The sequence below is a fragment of the Marmota monax genome, unplaced genomic scaffold, assembly GCF_021218885.2.
Source record: "Marmota monax isolate L192 unplaced genomic scaffold, Marmota_monax_Labrador192_F-V1.1 WCK01_AAM20220418_F8-fsc00011, whole genome shotgun sequence".
Classification (NCBI taxonomy): Eukaryota; Metazoa; Chordata; class Mammalia; order Rodentia; family Sciuridae; genus Marmota; species Marmota monax.
The window spans coordinates 24544363-24558467 of NW_026693082.1; the positions used below are offsets into that span (position 1 = coordinate 24544363).

Sequence of the window (14105 nt, forward strand, 5' to 3'; positions counted from 1 at the left end):
CATGCCACTAGATTTTCACTTGATGTGGCAATGAAACATACATTACTTTTAAACAATTTAAAAATATTTTGGCCTGGCGTGGTGGTGCATGCCTGTAATCCCAGTGGCTCAGGAGGCTGAGACAGGAGGATCAAGAGTTCAAAGCCAGCCTCACAAATGGCGAGGTGCTAAGCAACTCAGTGAGACTCTATCTCTAAATAAAATACAAAATAGGGCTGGGATGTGACTCAGTGGTGGAGTGTCCCTGAGTTCAATCCCCAGTACTCCTCTTTCCAAATTTTTTTGTTAATTTATTTTAATATTATTGGTTTCTATGTATTTTATACAATGCACTTCAAAAAACATTTGTAGAAGGGGTCCAGAGTTTTACCAGAATGTCAAAGGGTCTACTGCTTCAGAACCTTTTTAAATGGAGTTCAAAAGCAGCTGTATAAGAGTAAGATATCCTGTTAATAACCTGGGCATCAAGTTGAAGTGGCAAATCTATGTTTGTAGAGCCAAGTTTCTTGCAGGAAATAAGACCCACCAGACATTCTGATTCCAGATAACTCTTTAAACTTTAAAGATGGTCAGTCATAGGGGTTGATCACAGAACAGTTTGTAAAAGTATACCTAATCATTCTGTTTTCCCCCTTTAGTATAGTACTGAATACATTACATCAGATAATCAACACTTTATATAAAGCAGGCTTTGTGCTATGTGATTTTGTCCAACTGTAGGTTAATGTAACATTTGAGGTAGGCAAACTTAAGCTATGATGCTTGGTAGGTTAGGGGTATTATATCATTTTTGAATTACAGTTTCAATTTATAATGAGTTTAATAACCCCATCTTATCAAATTACACTAAATCATCATTTACCTGTTCATTTACTCAAGAGAGGGCTAGGTGCTGTGCTAAGTACTGGAGAAAACAAACACAACTCCCTACCTGTTCTTATGGAGTGTGAACAACTAGAGACATAATTAGAAAAGGAAGGATTACAATACACAAGACACAGGAGGACATCTAAGTTGATCTGGTGATGAGGCTGTGAAAAATAGCATTTACAAAATGTGATCCTTCCTGATTTTTGCATCTTTTTTAAAAATTTTGATTTGTTAATATGACAGCCGAATATATAACAATTCATATTATACATAGAAAGCGCAATTTTTCATATCTCTGGTTGTACACAGCAGAATCACATCCTTTGTGTCTTCTTACATGTACTTAGGGTAATGATGACCATCACATTCCTCCATCTTTCCTACCCCTATTCCACCCCCCATTACCTCCCTCCCCCTTTCCCTTTTTGCCCTATGAAGAGTTCATTTAATCCCCCCACACACACTCACAGAATATTATAAATTAGCATCCTCAAATCAGAGAAATTATTCAGCATTTGGTTTTGGGGGATTGGCTAATTTCACTTAGCATTATATTCTCTAGCTTCATTCATTTACCTGCAAATGCCATGATTTTATTCTTTTAATGCTGAATAATATTCCATTATGTATATATACCACATTATTTTTATCCATTCATCTACTGAAGGGCATCTAGGTTGGTTCCACAGTTTAGCTATTGTGAATTGTGCTGCTATAAACATTGATATGGCTGTGTCCCTGTAGTATGCTGTTTTTATGTCCTTTGGGTATAAACCAAGGAGTGGGATAATTGAGTCAAATGGTGATTCCATACCCAGTTTTCCAAGGAATCTCCATACTGCTTTCCATATTGGCTGCACCAATTTGCAGTCCTACCAGCAATGTATGAGTGTGCCTTTTCATTTGGTTATCTCTACGTTAATTTAACAAGCATAGTTATAAGTTTAGAGTGGAAGTCTTTATCTTCACTATAACATTCAGTTGATAATAACTGAGCCATGTACCTCTTTAGTCCACATTCCAGTGTTAAGATAAACAACAACAACAAACCTCTCCTCCCCGCCCAAACCCAATGCTTTTAAAAGTATATCATACATACAGAAAAATATACAAATCTTAAGTATGAAATATTCTGATCAGTAAATCAAACCAAGCATTGTTATTTTAAGTGTTATCATAACAAGAATATGAACTAAAGAGGTGCCTGGCTCAATTGCTATCAACTAAATGATATATTTTAAAAATATCTGGTTATAAAAGGATACAAGATACAAAAGACACACCTGTCATCATAAACAGTGAGACTGAACCAAGGGTAGAAGAAAATGAAATTCACAGTTCAACTGACTTTGCTGAGCTATGTCCCCAACCTTTTTTATTTTTTTTCTGTGATCAAAGAAGACTTAAAATCTTTTAATTTCCTATTTAAATCAGTAAAAAATAGTGGAAAAAAAACCCTAATGCTCAAAATCTTTTTCTTTCACTGACTTGCTATTAGAAATAATTGGAACAAAAATAAATACATATTTTAAATTAAAAGACTGTACTTAGTATAAAAGTTATTTTAAGGGATTTGTGAAACTCTGGGTATTACAGAACTGAGTCAGAACTGGGAAACTGAAATGAGAAAGTCCACTAAAAACCCTATCCTATAAATGTACTCCCATGACTCCACATTTTCATGGGCACTGCGACTCCACTTTCAGGAGCTAATGACAACAATGGTGAAGTGTGGGTTCATGTCCAGTGTTTATACCTACGTTAGCAAAAAGTCACTCCCTTGATCTTTTTTCCTCCTGAACATTTAATCACTAATCAAGGGGAATTTAGGTCATATTAGCCCTACAGATGAAATTATTTTTCTAAATAAGATAATGTGAAATGTCTTTACTTTAACATGAACTTACCTCAAGTTGAACTCTTTGTTCTAAATTTTTGTATGATCTCTGTAATAATTCCCTGGTCCCAAGGACTCCATACCACATCAAGTTTTTAGTTCGGCTCCTAAAAATAAATATCCGTGGACATCTCAGGAAATTTTACTCCATGAAGGCAGAACAAGCAAAAGAAATGAATAAAATTAAAGTAAAAACCGCCTTCAGGTGATAACATTATTTTCAAAATTACCTGTATTTTTCAGGGTGCTCCTCTCTCTTATTATTAAATTCTAATGAAATTTTTGCATCCAATCCAATCCCAAAGTAATTGTTCATGACACATTTTTCTGAATATCCATCTCTGCGACAATAAGGAAAAGTACATAAAGGTTAATTTCAGGTTCATTACAACAATTAAATTTGTTCACAAAACAGCACTTAAAATCAGTTAAGCTTCTACTCCTTACAGAAGATTGTAAAGCTCGGTAGGAATTACTTCCTATATACATATGCCATGTGCATAGCCATAGTACATGTGTACAATTTTTGGTACATGTGATATAAAGGGCAAGGAAAAGCAGAGACAAAGTAATGGATTGTTTTCTATTAAATTTAACAAAGTCACAGTCCTTCTATTTTCTCTATAAGTCTCTTGCTACCAGATAGGTGAAGACGGTTATGGGAAGAGCCTGGTAGTTAGGTGGCCTTACTCCTCTTTTCAACCATTAGAAAGTCTTCTCCCCTTTGACTCTTAACAATGGGAAAATATTTGCATAAAAAGCTACTAGAGTCAATCCATTCTTCTAAGTACTGTTGGAAGTTCAAAATATGGTACTTTGAAGAATGTCATTATGGAGTGTGATATAACAAAGGCCAAATGGAAAGAAAAAATATATCTTTTGTAAAAAAATATTTTTTTAGTTGTATATGGACACAATACATTTATTTGTTTGTTTGTTTATTTATATGTGGTGCTGAGGATCAAACATGTGCCCCAGTGCCTCACACATGCCAGACGAGTGTGCTACCACTGAGTCACAACCCCCGCCCAAGAAAAGTATAACTTGAGTTGCTAAAAATATAGAAATGTTGAGAAGGGAAGAGGTCAGTATGTGATAAAAGCTCCCAAAATAAGAAAATCTAAGAGCTGGGTATGAAAAGATGGCAGATTTGGCAAGACTGAGAAGAAAGAAGGGAAAGGGAACAGCAGAAACACAGGTGTAAAGGCACCTGATAAGTGAGAGCCTCCAGAGAGAAGTGAGCAGACCTGTGCTTCCTCTGCCAGAACGTGCTCTGGAGGAGAACAGGTGGGAAAGTGACTGCCTCTGGACAGACCAGAGACATCACTGAATTTCCAAGGGCTTAATGTGCCTATTATTATCAACTTTCCAAATTTTCTGATCACTCTTTTTATATATGGAGCCACACATCACGATACATATATGCAATAATTCACATTATGAAGAAATAAGAAAAGCCAAAAGAAAAATAATTGCAAAAACATTTTCTTACACTGAATCTAGATCTGGGTCAATAAATGGCGTTGCACCAAAAGGATCGATATTTGCTAGTAACATTTTGTTGATAATGGAACTCCCAGCAATTGAAGCAGCTAGTCCTGCTCTTAAACCTGAACAGAAAATACATAAAGCATCACATGTTAAGGAAAAAGAGAAACAACCAGTCAATTCATGCCTAATCACAAACATCTTGCTCCTAGAATATGGTTTTCAGTGCCTATTCATCTTATTAACCCAAACTAAGAACTATGAAATTTATGACTATAAAGTTTTTGGTGCTTCCAAGTATCTATATGTTCTCATAAAGAATTGACGAGATGAGGATATTAACAAAAGTCTCTTCATGACATTTTCTCTTACCATCCTAGCAATTCTATAATTTCAACAAATAAATACATATTACTTCTCTATTATAGCAAATAATGTAATAAGTCTATGAGGAATTTAAAATAAAGCCTGAATTGCCCAAAATATCATGGAGTTACCACCTTTATACTCTCAAAAGTGTAGATAATAATAATTTAAAATGTTAGGAGGTGTATTAAAGTAAATAGTGTTACTGTCAAGAATAAGTAGTAAAATACGAAATGCAGGTATTTATGAATTTTAGAAGAATATAGTATTGAACATAAAAAATAAAGCACCTATCTTACCTCTGCATATTCAGAATATGCAAAAGCCCCAATTGATTTCAACATTCTTTCCACTAACTCATGGCATTCAAAGCTAATAAATTTTATGCTCTACTCAACCTAATATAAGGTTGGAAACACCAAAGTCTGCAGAGAAGACAAAGTAATATGGGCCAAGAGAACAAACAAGAAAGGACAGAAGGGTGAACAAAAACAAGAACCACTAGGAAATGAGAAAAACAAGTCCTTTCTTTGGCAAGCCTTCCTTCCCTCAACAGTGAGCTCTTCTTAGAGGATATTATTATTCATTATTTTAATTAGTAATTTTTTCCAGAGTATCAAATTATCAGGATGAGTTTTAATTTTCATAGTCTTGAATATTCTATGTGATGCTTTACTATATCATTTTCCTTTTATGTCTAAACATGGAAATAAAAAAACAACAAATATGGTGAGAGTAAAGAACAATCTAGAGAAGTTCTCACACCCCACAGGCAGGCGTAGTATTCTCTAAAATGTCTCAAGATAACATTAGAGCTCCAGCCCAGCAGGGCCATCCCTGTGTTCCTGGAGAGAATGAAAATATGACTTCTATGCCAAAGCCAGGCAAGTTCTGGAATTATCTTTCTTTCTTTCAATGTATTACGGTGATACAATTCATACATCATAAAATACACTCTTTGAAGTTTTTAAATAATTTAGCTGTTTGTAGCACATGCACAAAATCGTACAACCAACACTGCCATCTAGTTCTGTAACTTTTTTCATTATATGCAAAAGAAACCCTGTACCTTAGCCATCACTTTCCAGTTCCTAGACACCACTACTCTACTTTGTATACCTATGAGTTTGACTATTCTGCACATTTCATGTAAATAGAATCATGTAATATTTGGCCATGTTCATTTTTATTTTAAAGTCCAAATCCAGTGTATGACTTTACTACTTTTTGCTTATCCAATAACTGATGCTTTATATGTTGTTTCCAATTTGGGGATATTGTGAATGTGGCCAGAGGTAGTCATGTTCAAGTTTTTCAATTTTCTTAGGTATATGTACAGTAGTGGAATTGTTGGGTTATCTGGGTTATATATTAACTCAATGTTTAGTTTTAGGAGGAACTATCAAACTGTTTTTTGAAATGACTGCACTATCTTATGCATCTACCAGCAATGTACAAACATTTCAGTTTCTTTATATCTTTGCCGATATTCTTTATTGTCTGGTTTTTGTTGGTTTGTTTTCTGTTTTTAGGATATTTTCAGGAGTGGGGGACTGAACCCGGGGCCAAGCCAGGCAAGTGCTCCACAACTGAGTTTCACTATACTCCCTGCCCTTCAGCCTCTTTTGATCACAGCCACCTGAAGGGGATACCTCATTGTGGCATTTACTTACAATCCCCTGATGATTAATCACACTGAACATCCTCTCATGTGCTTATCGGTTATTCGTTATTTGTGTATTTTCTTTGGGAGACTATCTATTCAGATACCTGTCTCATTTTAAAATTGGGACATTTGTCTTTCATTGTTGAATTTTTAGATTTATTTATATATTGTGGATAATAGTCCCTTTTGATATATCATCTGTAAATGCCTGAGTTCTCACTTTACTCTCTTGGTAGTGTCCTTTGAATCACATTTTTTTTTTTCCTTTCTCCTCCCCCAGCTCTGTCCCAGGTCTGCAGAGTGAACCCAGGACCACTCTACCACTTAACTTCATCCTCAGCCCTTTTTATTTTAAGACAGGGTCTCATTAGTTGCCCAGGCTGGCCTTGAACGTGACCCTCATGCCTTAGCTTCCTGAGTCACTGGGATTACAGGTGACCAAAATACCTGACAAAAACAACTTAAAGATTACCTCTGCACCTGGCTAGCTTTTCCTTTTGCTACTTCTGCTTCTTGTTATATCCAAGAGACCATTATGTTATGAACATTTATGCCTTTGCTGTCTTTATCGTAGCTTTTTAGCCCTTGGGTCCAACTTCATCTTTACATGTAAAATCTAGTCATTCCCAATACCAATGGTGGAAAAGGCTATTCTTTCTCCATTGAATTGTCTTTCTACACTTGTTGAAATTAACATAAATATAGGAATTTATTTTTGGACTTTCAGATCTACTTCATTGATTTATATAATGCACTTATTCTAGTATGATGTAACTTTTTTTTAAAATTGGGAAATGTATCCCCTTCAACTTTGTTCTTTAAGATTATTTTGCCTAGTCTGGGTCTTTTACATTTCCATATGAATTTAAAAATTGGTTTGTCAGTTTCTTCAAATTAACAGTGGGGATTTTTGACAGCAATTGTGTTCAACCTGTAGTTGAACTGTGGTTGAACACAATATTGCCATCTCAATAATATTTAGTCTCCAACACATGAACTTAGATGTGAGTCCATTTAGTTAGGTCTTCTTTAAATTCTTTCAGCCATGCTTTCTAGCTTTCAGAGTTTGCGTCTTTTACTTTTTTGGTTAAATTTATTTTTGATGCAACTATAAATGAATTTTTCTTAATTTCATATTCAGGTTGCTCACTTACAGTATATAAAAATATAATTATAGAAATACAACTTTTGCATACTGATCTTTTTATCTTTTTATTGTTATATTTATTTATTAGCTTTCACTATTTTTTTGTGTGTGTGTATGTATGTGTGTGTTGTGTATCCCTTAGGATTTTCTATACGAAAGAGCAATTAATGAAGACATACAATTCTCCTTCTTCCTTTTAATCTGGATGCCTTGAATTCTTTTTATTTCGTCTAACTGCCAAGGCTAGAATCCCTGGTACGATATTGATGGCAGTGGCAAGACTGCACATTCTTATCTTATTCCTGATCTTTGGGAAGGCTTTCAGCTTTTCCCCATTAAGTAAGATGTCCATTGTGGGTTTTTCATAGATGCTACTTTACTAAGCTTTCGTGCTGTGACCAAAATACCTGACAAAAACAACTTAAAGGAGGAAAAGTTTTATTTAGAGCTCATGGTTTCAGAAGTCTCAGTCCACAGACTGCCAGCTCCATTGCTCTTGGCCTAAAATAAGGCAGAACATCATGGCAAAAGGGCTCAGCTGTGGAAAGCTTCTCTGGATCATGGCAGGGTGTGTGTGTGTGTGCGCGCGCAGAAGCAAAGATAGAAAGGGAGGAAGTGCTGCAGAGAAGAGGAACCCTTCCAAGGTATACCCCCCAGTGATCCACCTTCTCCAGGCACTTCCTACTTGCCTAGAGTCACCACCCAGTCATCCACCTAAACTAGGATGCACCAATTAGGTTACAGTTCTCACAGTCGAATCATTTTACACCTGAACTTTCCTGCATCAACACAAGCATAACAGATGCCCTTTACCATAAAGAAAGAAGTTTCCTCCTTTTCCTGGTTTTTCAAGCATTTTTACTTTGAGAGGATGTTGGATTTAAAAAAATTTTTTTCCAAGTCTATTGATATGACTATGTGGTTTTTGTCCTTTATTCCATTAATATGGTTTATTACATTTTATATTTTCATATATTGATTCGATCTCACATCAAAGGAATCATACTTGGTTATGGTGTATAAATCTTTTGATATGTTGTTGGATTTAGTTAGCTAGTATTTTTTTCAGATTTTTGTGTCAATATTCACAAGGGATATTGTTCTGCATTTTCTTGTGATGTCTTTGTTTTTTGGTATCAAGGTAATATGGGTCTCATAGAATGAGTTGGGAGGTATTCCTTTCTCTTCTATTTTTTGGAAGAGTTTGCAAAAGGCTGGTGTTTATTCATTTGAAAACATTTGGTAGGCTTCACCAGTGATGCAATTTGAGCTTGGCTTTTCTTTGTAGAATTTTTTTTTCCAAATTAGTACTGAGTAATTCATTATCTTGTTACGAGTTTAGTCAGATTTTCTATTTCATCTTAAATCAGTTTTGGTAGACATTTGTGTATTTCTATGCATTTATCTATTTTACCCAGGCTGTCTAATTTATAATCCTTTGGATTTCTACAATGTCTACTATGATGTTTCCTCTTTCATTCCTGATTTTTAGTAATTTCAATCTTGTCTCATTTTTGCTTTCACTTGGCTAAAGATATGTCTATTTTGTTGAACTTGTCACAGAACCAACTTTTAGTTTTGCTTATTTTCTGTACTGATTTTTCTATTTTCTAGTTTATTTCCACTATAGTCTTTATTACTTGCTGTCTCCTGTTTGCTTGGATTTAGTTTCCTCTTCTTTTTCCAAGTTATTAAGGTTATTGATTTGAGATAGTTCTACTTTTTCAATCTAGGCATATACAGCTCTAAATTTCACCTCTAAGTATGTTTAAGCTGTATCAAACAAGTTTTGGTATGGTATATTCTTGTTTTCACTCATCTAAAAAAATTTGGTCTAAATTTCCTTTGTAATTTTTTTTGACCTACATATTTCCACATATTAGTACATTTCCTAAATTTCATCTTCTCATCAATTTCCACTTTCATTTCATTGTGGCAGGAAAAATATTTTGTGTGTTTTAACCCTTTTTGTTTTATTGAGAAATATTTTATAGCCTAGTATGCAGTCTATCCTTGAGAATGTTCTACAAACACTTAAGAAGAATGTGTATTCTGCTGTAGTTAGGTAGAGTGTTCTTAGACATCTGTCAGGTCTATTTGTTTTATGTGTCAAGTATTCTATTTCCTTGTTGATCTTCTATCTAGTTCTACTCACTATTGGAAGTGAGGTGCCAAAGTCTTCAACTTTATTATTGAATTATGATTCATCTTTCAAAAGAACACGTTTGAGACTCTGGTTTTCAGAGTCTAACTTAGATTCCAACCTACTCTGAATGAAGCTGAAGAATGTTTATTAAGTCAAACAACTGGCATTTAAGGAGACCTTGGAAACACATATATTTTCCTCCATCTCTTACCTATAATCATTTGGTTTCTCTACTACTAGCCTAATCCAAGCAACTTTACTTCATCAGGGCTGAAATAGATGTTTCAGATGTTCAAAAACAAAGCAATTATCACTAGAATATATACTATAAACACTCTCCTAAAAGAACATTTACCTTTGAGAACACATTTCTATATTTCATGGAAATAAGTATTTACACAGCTTCACAGAAAAGCTTAAAAATGCACCACTTTCAGAATCTGTAATACCTGGGCAGATTATTCTAGTATTGAGCACAGGGAGATTTTCTTTGGTGGCTGTGACAGCTGGACCAGGGACAGAATCAGGTTGAGAATTGCCACGACATGCCCTGGCATCTGGAGACTGAGGTGAAGTTTTAACTGTTGGCAAGAAAGAAGTCCAGATTAAAAAGAGAAAATGACGAAGGCATAAAATTTAGCAAGACATGAAATAATCGAATCTCTCTTTAAATCAATCAGTGGAACAGAGAATATTAATTGTATTTAACTATTCTTTTACCATTTTAATTTTCTTGAAACAAAGAGGATATCTGTCAAGGTAGATGTCTTGATCTCTGATCTTAAATACATGGAGATCAATAGAAAATAGATATCTACTATAATTAAAATTCAGTAATACTCATAAATTGAATGTAACCTACACTTAAAGATAAGTAGAGAATTTGAAGACTGATGATTTTGAAAATGGAACATATGTGTTATAAAATAAGCTACCAACACCAACTTTTCTCATAAATACTGAGTATCTGATCACATTTAATTAATTTTCAGAACTAACGTGTGAAACACAAGTTAACATTGTCTTCTAAAAATGGAAGAAAAAATAGTAGTTTCAAATGAAATCAATATACTTTTTCCTGCCTCAATTATTTATTCAAAATGATGGATTTGTCCCAAATGGCTCTATTATATTCTCGTAAAAGCTCAAAACATTCCAAAAATTATTCCAAAACACAATTACTCTCAAAGAAAACAACAAAAGGGAAGATTTAATTCTATCTAAACTGAGGCAATTTAACAGAGAGCAAATGGTACCTTTAACTAATTTAGGGGCTTTTGGTTGGTATTTTTTCCTAAGGGGGGGGGAAACAGTACTCTGCAAATTCAATTTAAAAGTACTCTAAAACTTAATTATCTTCACTCTCTCTCAGACTAATTACAAATTAACTATATTAATCTTACACTCTATTCTATTCAAAACAGTCCAGCTGTACTAAAAGTAACAGAATAGTCACTCTTTTTTGTTTTAAACAGAACTCCTGAGGCTAATTTTTAATAAAAGAACTTTTTGATGTTCATTTCTGATAGAGAACAGACAGTGTACTAATGACTAAGACTGATGTTCCACTGCAGGTAATTAAATTAGTGATTCATAGTTCTTCTTAAATAAAGCATGTCATTGATTATATTAATATATTTCTTACATCTCAGACATATGAATTATTATATAATTTAATAACGATAAAATGAGAGTGCTTCAACAAAGATAATGATTACTGAATACAGAAACACTTCTCCTCCTGGGCTAGTTTCCAGTAAGTTGGGTCACTAGCCAAAATTAAGATCAAATGCTGCAACATTAAAGACTTTTCTAAATTTATGTTTATCTCAATATCAATATCTATAGCACTATAGTTGTATATTTTAGATTGCTTTAAGTACAATGAAAGTTTTGAGTTTATGATAATATGAAAAGGGGGGATGATGGCTGGCTAGAAGACCATTCATGACTGTTAACAAACCAATCCTCAGAGACAGATGTAATCTTGGGGAAAATTATTCAGTCTGACTGTCAATATGCCATTGCCAACCTGGCTTTAGTTGATACTTTTTAATAGATGATAATATCTATGGGCCTGCTTATCAAATTCACAGATGAGAAAAACCTGAGACGATAGAATCAACCTTCAAAACATTTTGACAGGATGAAATTATAGATCCAAAATAGGAATGAGTATAAACTACTATAATCTTTGTAAACACCCAAAGTGTACAGTTAGTAGTGTTTGAGTATCAACGTGCTATTACTTAACAGAAATTATCTAACATGCATCCATGTTAATGGATATAACCAAAAAAACAAGAGGATTGAAATTCTTAAGTTAAAATCTGGAAGAAAAACTTAGCACAGGTCATTTGCAAGAGGAAACATAAGATGTGACAAGGGGACATGGTGCCATAAAAGCTATTTTCAGTATCATTTAAGGGCTGCCACATGAAAGAAGAATAAGACATGGCTCTAGAAGGCAGATTCATCTCCAATACAGTGATATATCAAGTGTGATATTGCTTTTTAAAACAATCACAAAGCATTAGACAAATGCCAGTGGTTGTCATGGTCAACATCATCATACATAAAACCTAAGAACATCTATAATCATGGGTTGAAATTTAAGAGAGAAAACAGAAAGCTTCAAGTAAAGAATACAATTACAGCCAATCATAATCATAATTAAATAATTAACATGATTACATGATTTTTCTATTTAAGATAGAGTGATCCTCTGTCAAGAGAGTTCTAGAGTATGGATTGAGTTGTATATTCAACATCAGTGATTCAGAAAGTCAAATTTCAAAGTCCAAGTAGTTTAAGTACAATTAAAGAATGCTCTTTCAAAGTTAAAGTAATTAGCAGAAGCATCAATAAAAAATAAATAATAATGATGACAGCAAACATCCATACTGTGTACATAATGCTGGGCACTTTATATACAGTAACTTATTTAACCTTCACAACAACCCAATGAAACTGGCATGTTATTATCTTTATCTTACAGATGAAAAAGCGACAGAGAGGTTAATATGACCAAATTTATATATAAAGAAACTAAAATCAAAAAGTTAATAAATTTTTGAATGTAAATAGTTCTCACATAATTATGTTGACCTTTCATGAGTACATTAATATGTGCATCATCTTAATATCTTTATTATTATTATAATTTCTCTTTTGTATTATCTCAATAAATTAGAAACTTTTTGCTTTGGCAATGTAAAAGTATAAATTCATCCTCAATTAAATGCTAAAAGGCAGAGAAATTGTAATATTCTTAATTTCCTGGCAAAATGAATTTTGGTAAAGAAAGGGTTGTAACTAGATGTGCTGTGATTTTAAAGCTTAATTTAGTAATAAGGATTATCAAACTAGACGGTTGATCAATGATATTAGGAGACTGCTGAATAATTTAAAGGCTAAATTTTGTGCTTGTGAGGCCTGTGGCTTTCTTACAATTCTCAAAGGAATCTGAGAGCTAAAACAGCTTAAAGCTGAATGATTTAGGTGTTTCTTCCCTTTTCTTCAGGAAAACCAAGATATTTAATCATCTCTAGTTCTGTAATCCTTGGCTTATCTCTAGAATACATGATAAGAGAGGAATTTGGCAACAATTTAAGTAATCTATTACCTTTATTATTTTAGCATTCATGTATATCTAAGCTTAACTGCCAAAAAGCCTTTCAGAAATAAAAATGCAAATAGTTAAAAGAAAATTCACATATTATTTAATTCCAAATGATGTTATTGTTTTCTTACCAGTTAACAACTCTTTGGTATCATCATCAGTAGATTCACTTATTTCTGTATTGTTGCAGTCAGATAATTGATTAACTGGTTCACAGGAATGAACCATCTGCTCATCCATAACTAAGTAGAAAGAAGACAAACATGTTTGGATAATGAAAATAAAGTCTATCCTACATTAAAGATATGCATAGGAAAGTAAAACTGAAACATATACCAAAAGATACTTTGTACTCACAACTAAACACCATTTAGAAATAAGTTTGGGAGTGATGCCTGTAAGTACCAGAGATTATGAAACTAAATAAAGTTGCTAAAATTACATATTTACCAGAATTAAAAATATGTAAGAATTTCAGGGAAATACAAGTCCAATTACAAGTTACAACATGTAAATATGTAAATGGATTTTTGAACATTAATCATATTCAAATTAATTTTAATTAATTTTTAGTCTACTACTAAAATTCTAAAAGAATCGTATATATTAATATAAAAAATTGACGTATAGGCAGAGTTTTTATATATGCTTTATAAAGCAACAAACATTCAAACACTTAAGGAAATTAATGTTAAGAAGACATTTTCTACATATTCAAGTAGTTTACAGATTTGATTTTCTATAAGAATTTGATATATTCCAACTAAGTGAAAAATATTTAAAATTTTGGAAATGTTAATTAAATTATTTTTCTATTTAAGACAGTAATGTTTTAGCTTAATTTATTTCTGAGATTTTATGTTATACATCATTAATGTGCTGATCTTTATTACCAAAACAATA

General features: G+C 33.2%; 1 protein-coding gene across 6 annotated transcripts in view; it reads right to left on the bottom strand.

Moving 5' to 3' along the window:
* Positions 1-14105, bottom strand: part of Dgkh (diacylglycerol kinase eta) — a 192869-nt gene that overhangs the window by 33567 nt on the left and 145197 nt on the right. For all 6 annotated transcript variants that reach the window (XR_009227786.1, XR_009227787.1, XM_046454142.2 and 3 more), the window contains 5 exons: positions 13334-13444; positions 10030-10161; positions 4260-4377; positions 2998-3108; positions 2778-2874 (listed from right to left, as the gene is read on the bottom strand). Coding sequence is in view for 4 of the 6 variants with exons in the window: in XM_046454142.2 (XP_046310098.1) it covers positions 2778-2874; positions 2998-3108; positions 4260-4377; positions 10030-10161; positions 13334-13444 (569 nt within the window). In the remaining 2 variants the exon portion in view is untranslated. The remainder of the gene's footprint in view (positions 1-2777; positions 2875-2997; positions 3109-4259; positions 4378-10029; positions 10162-13333; positions 13445-14105) is intronic.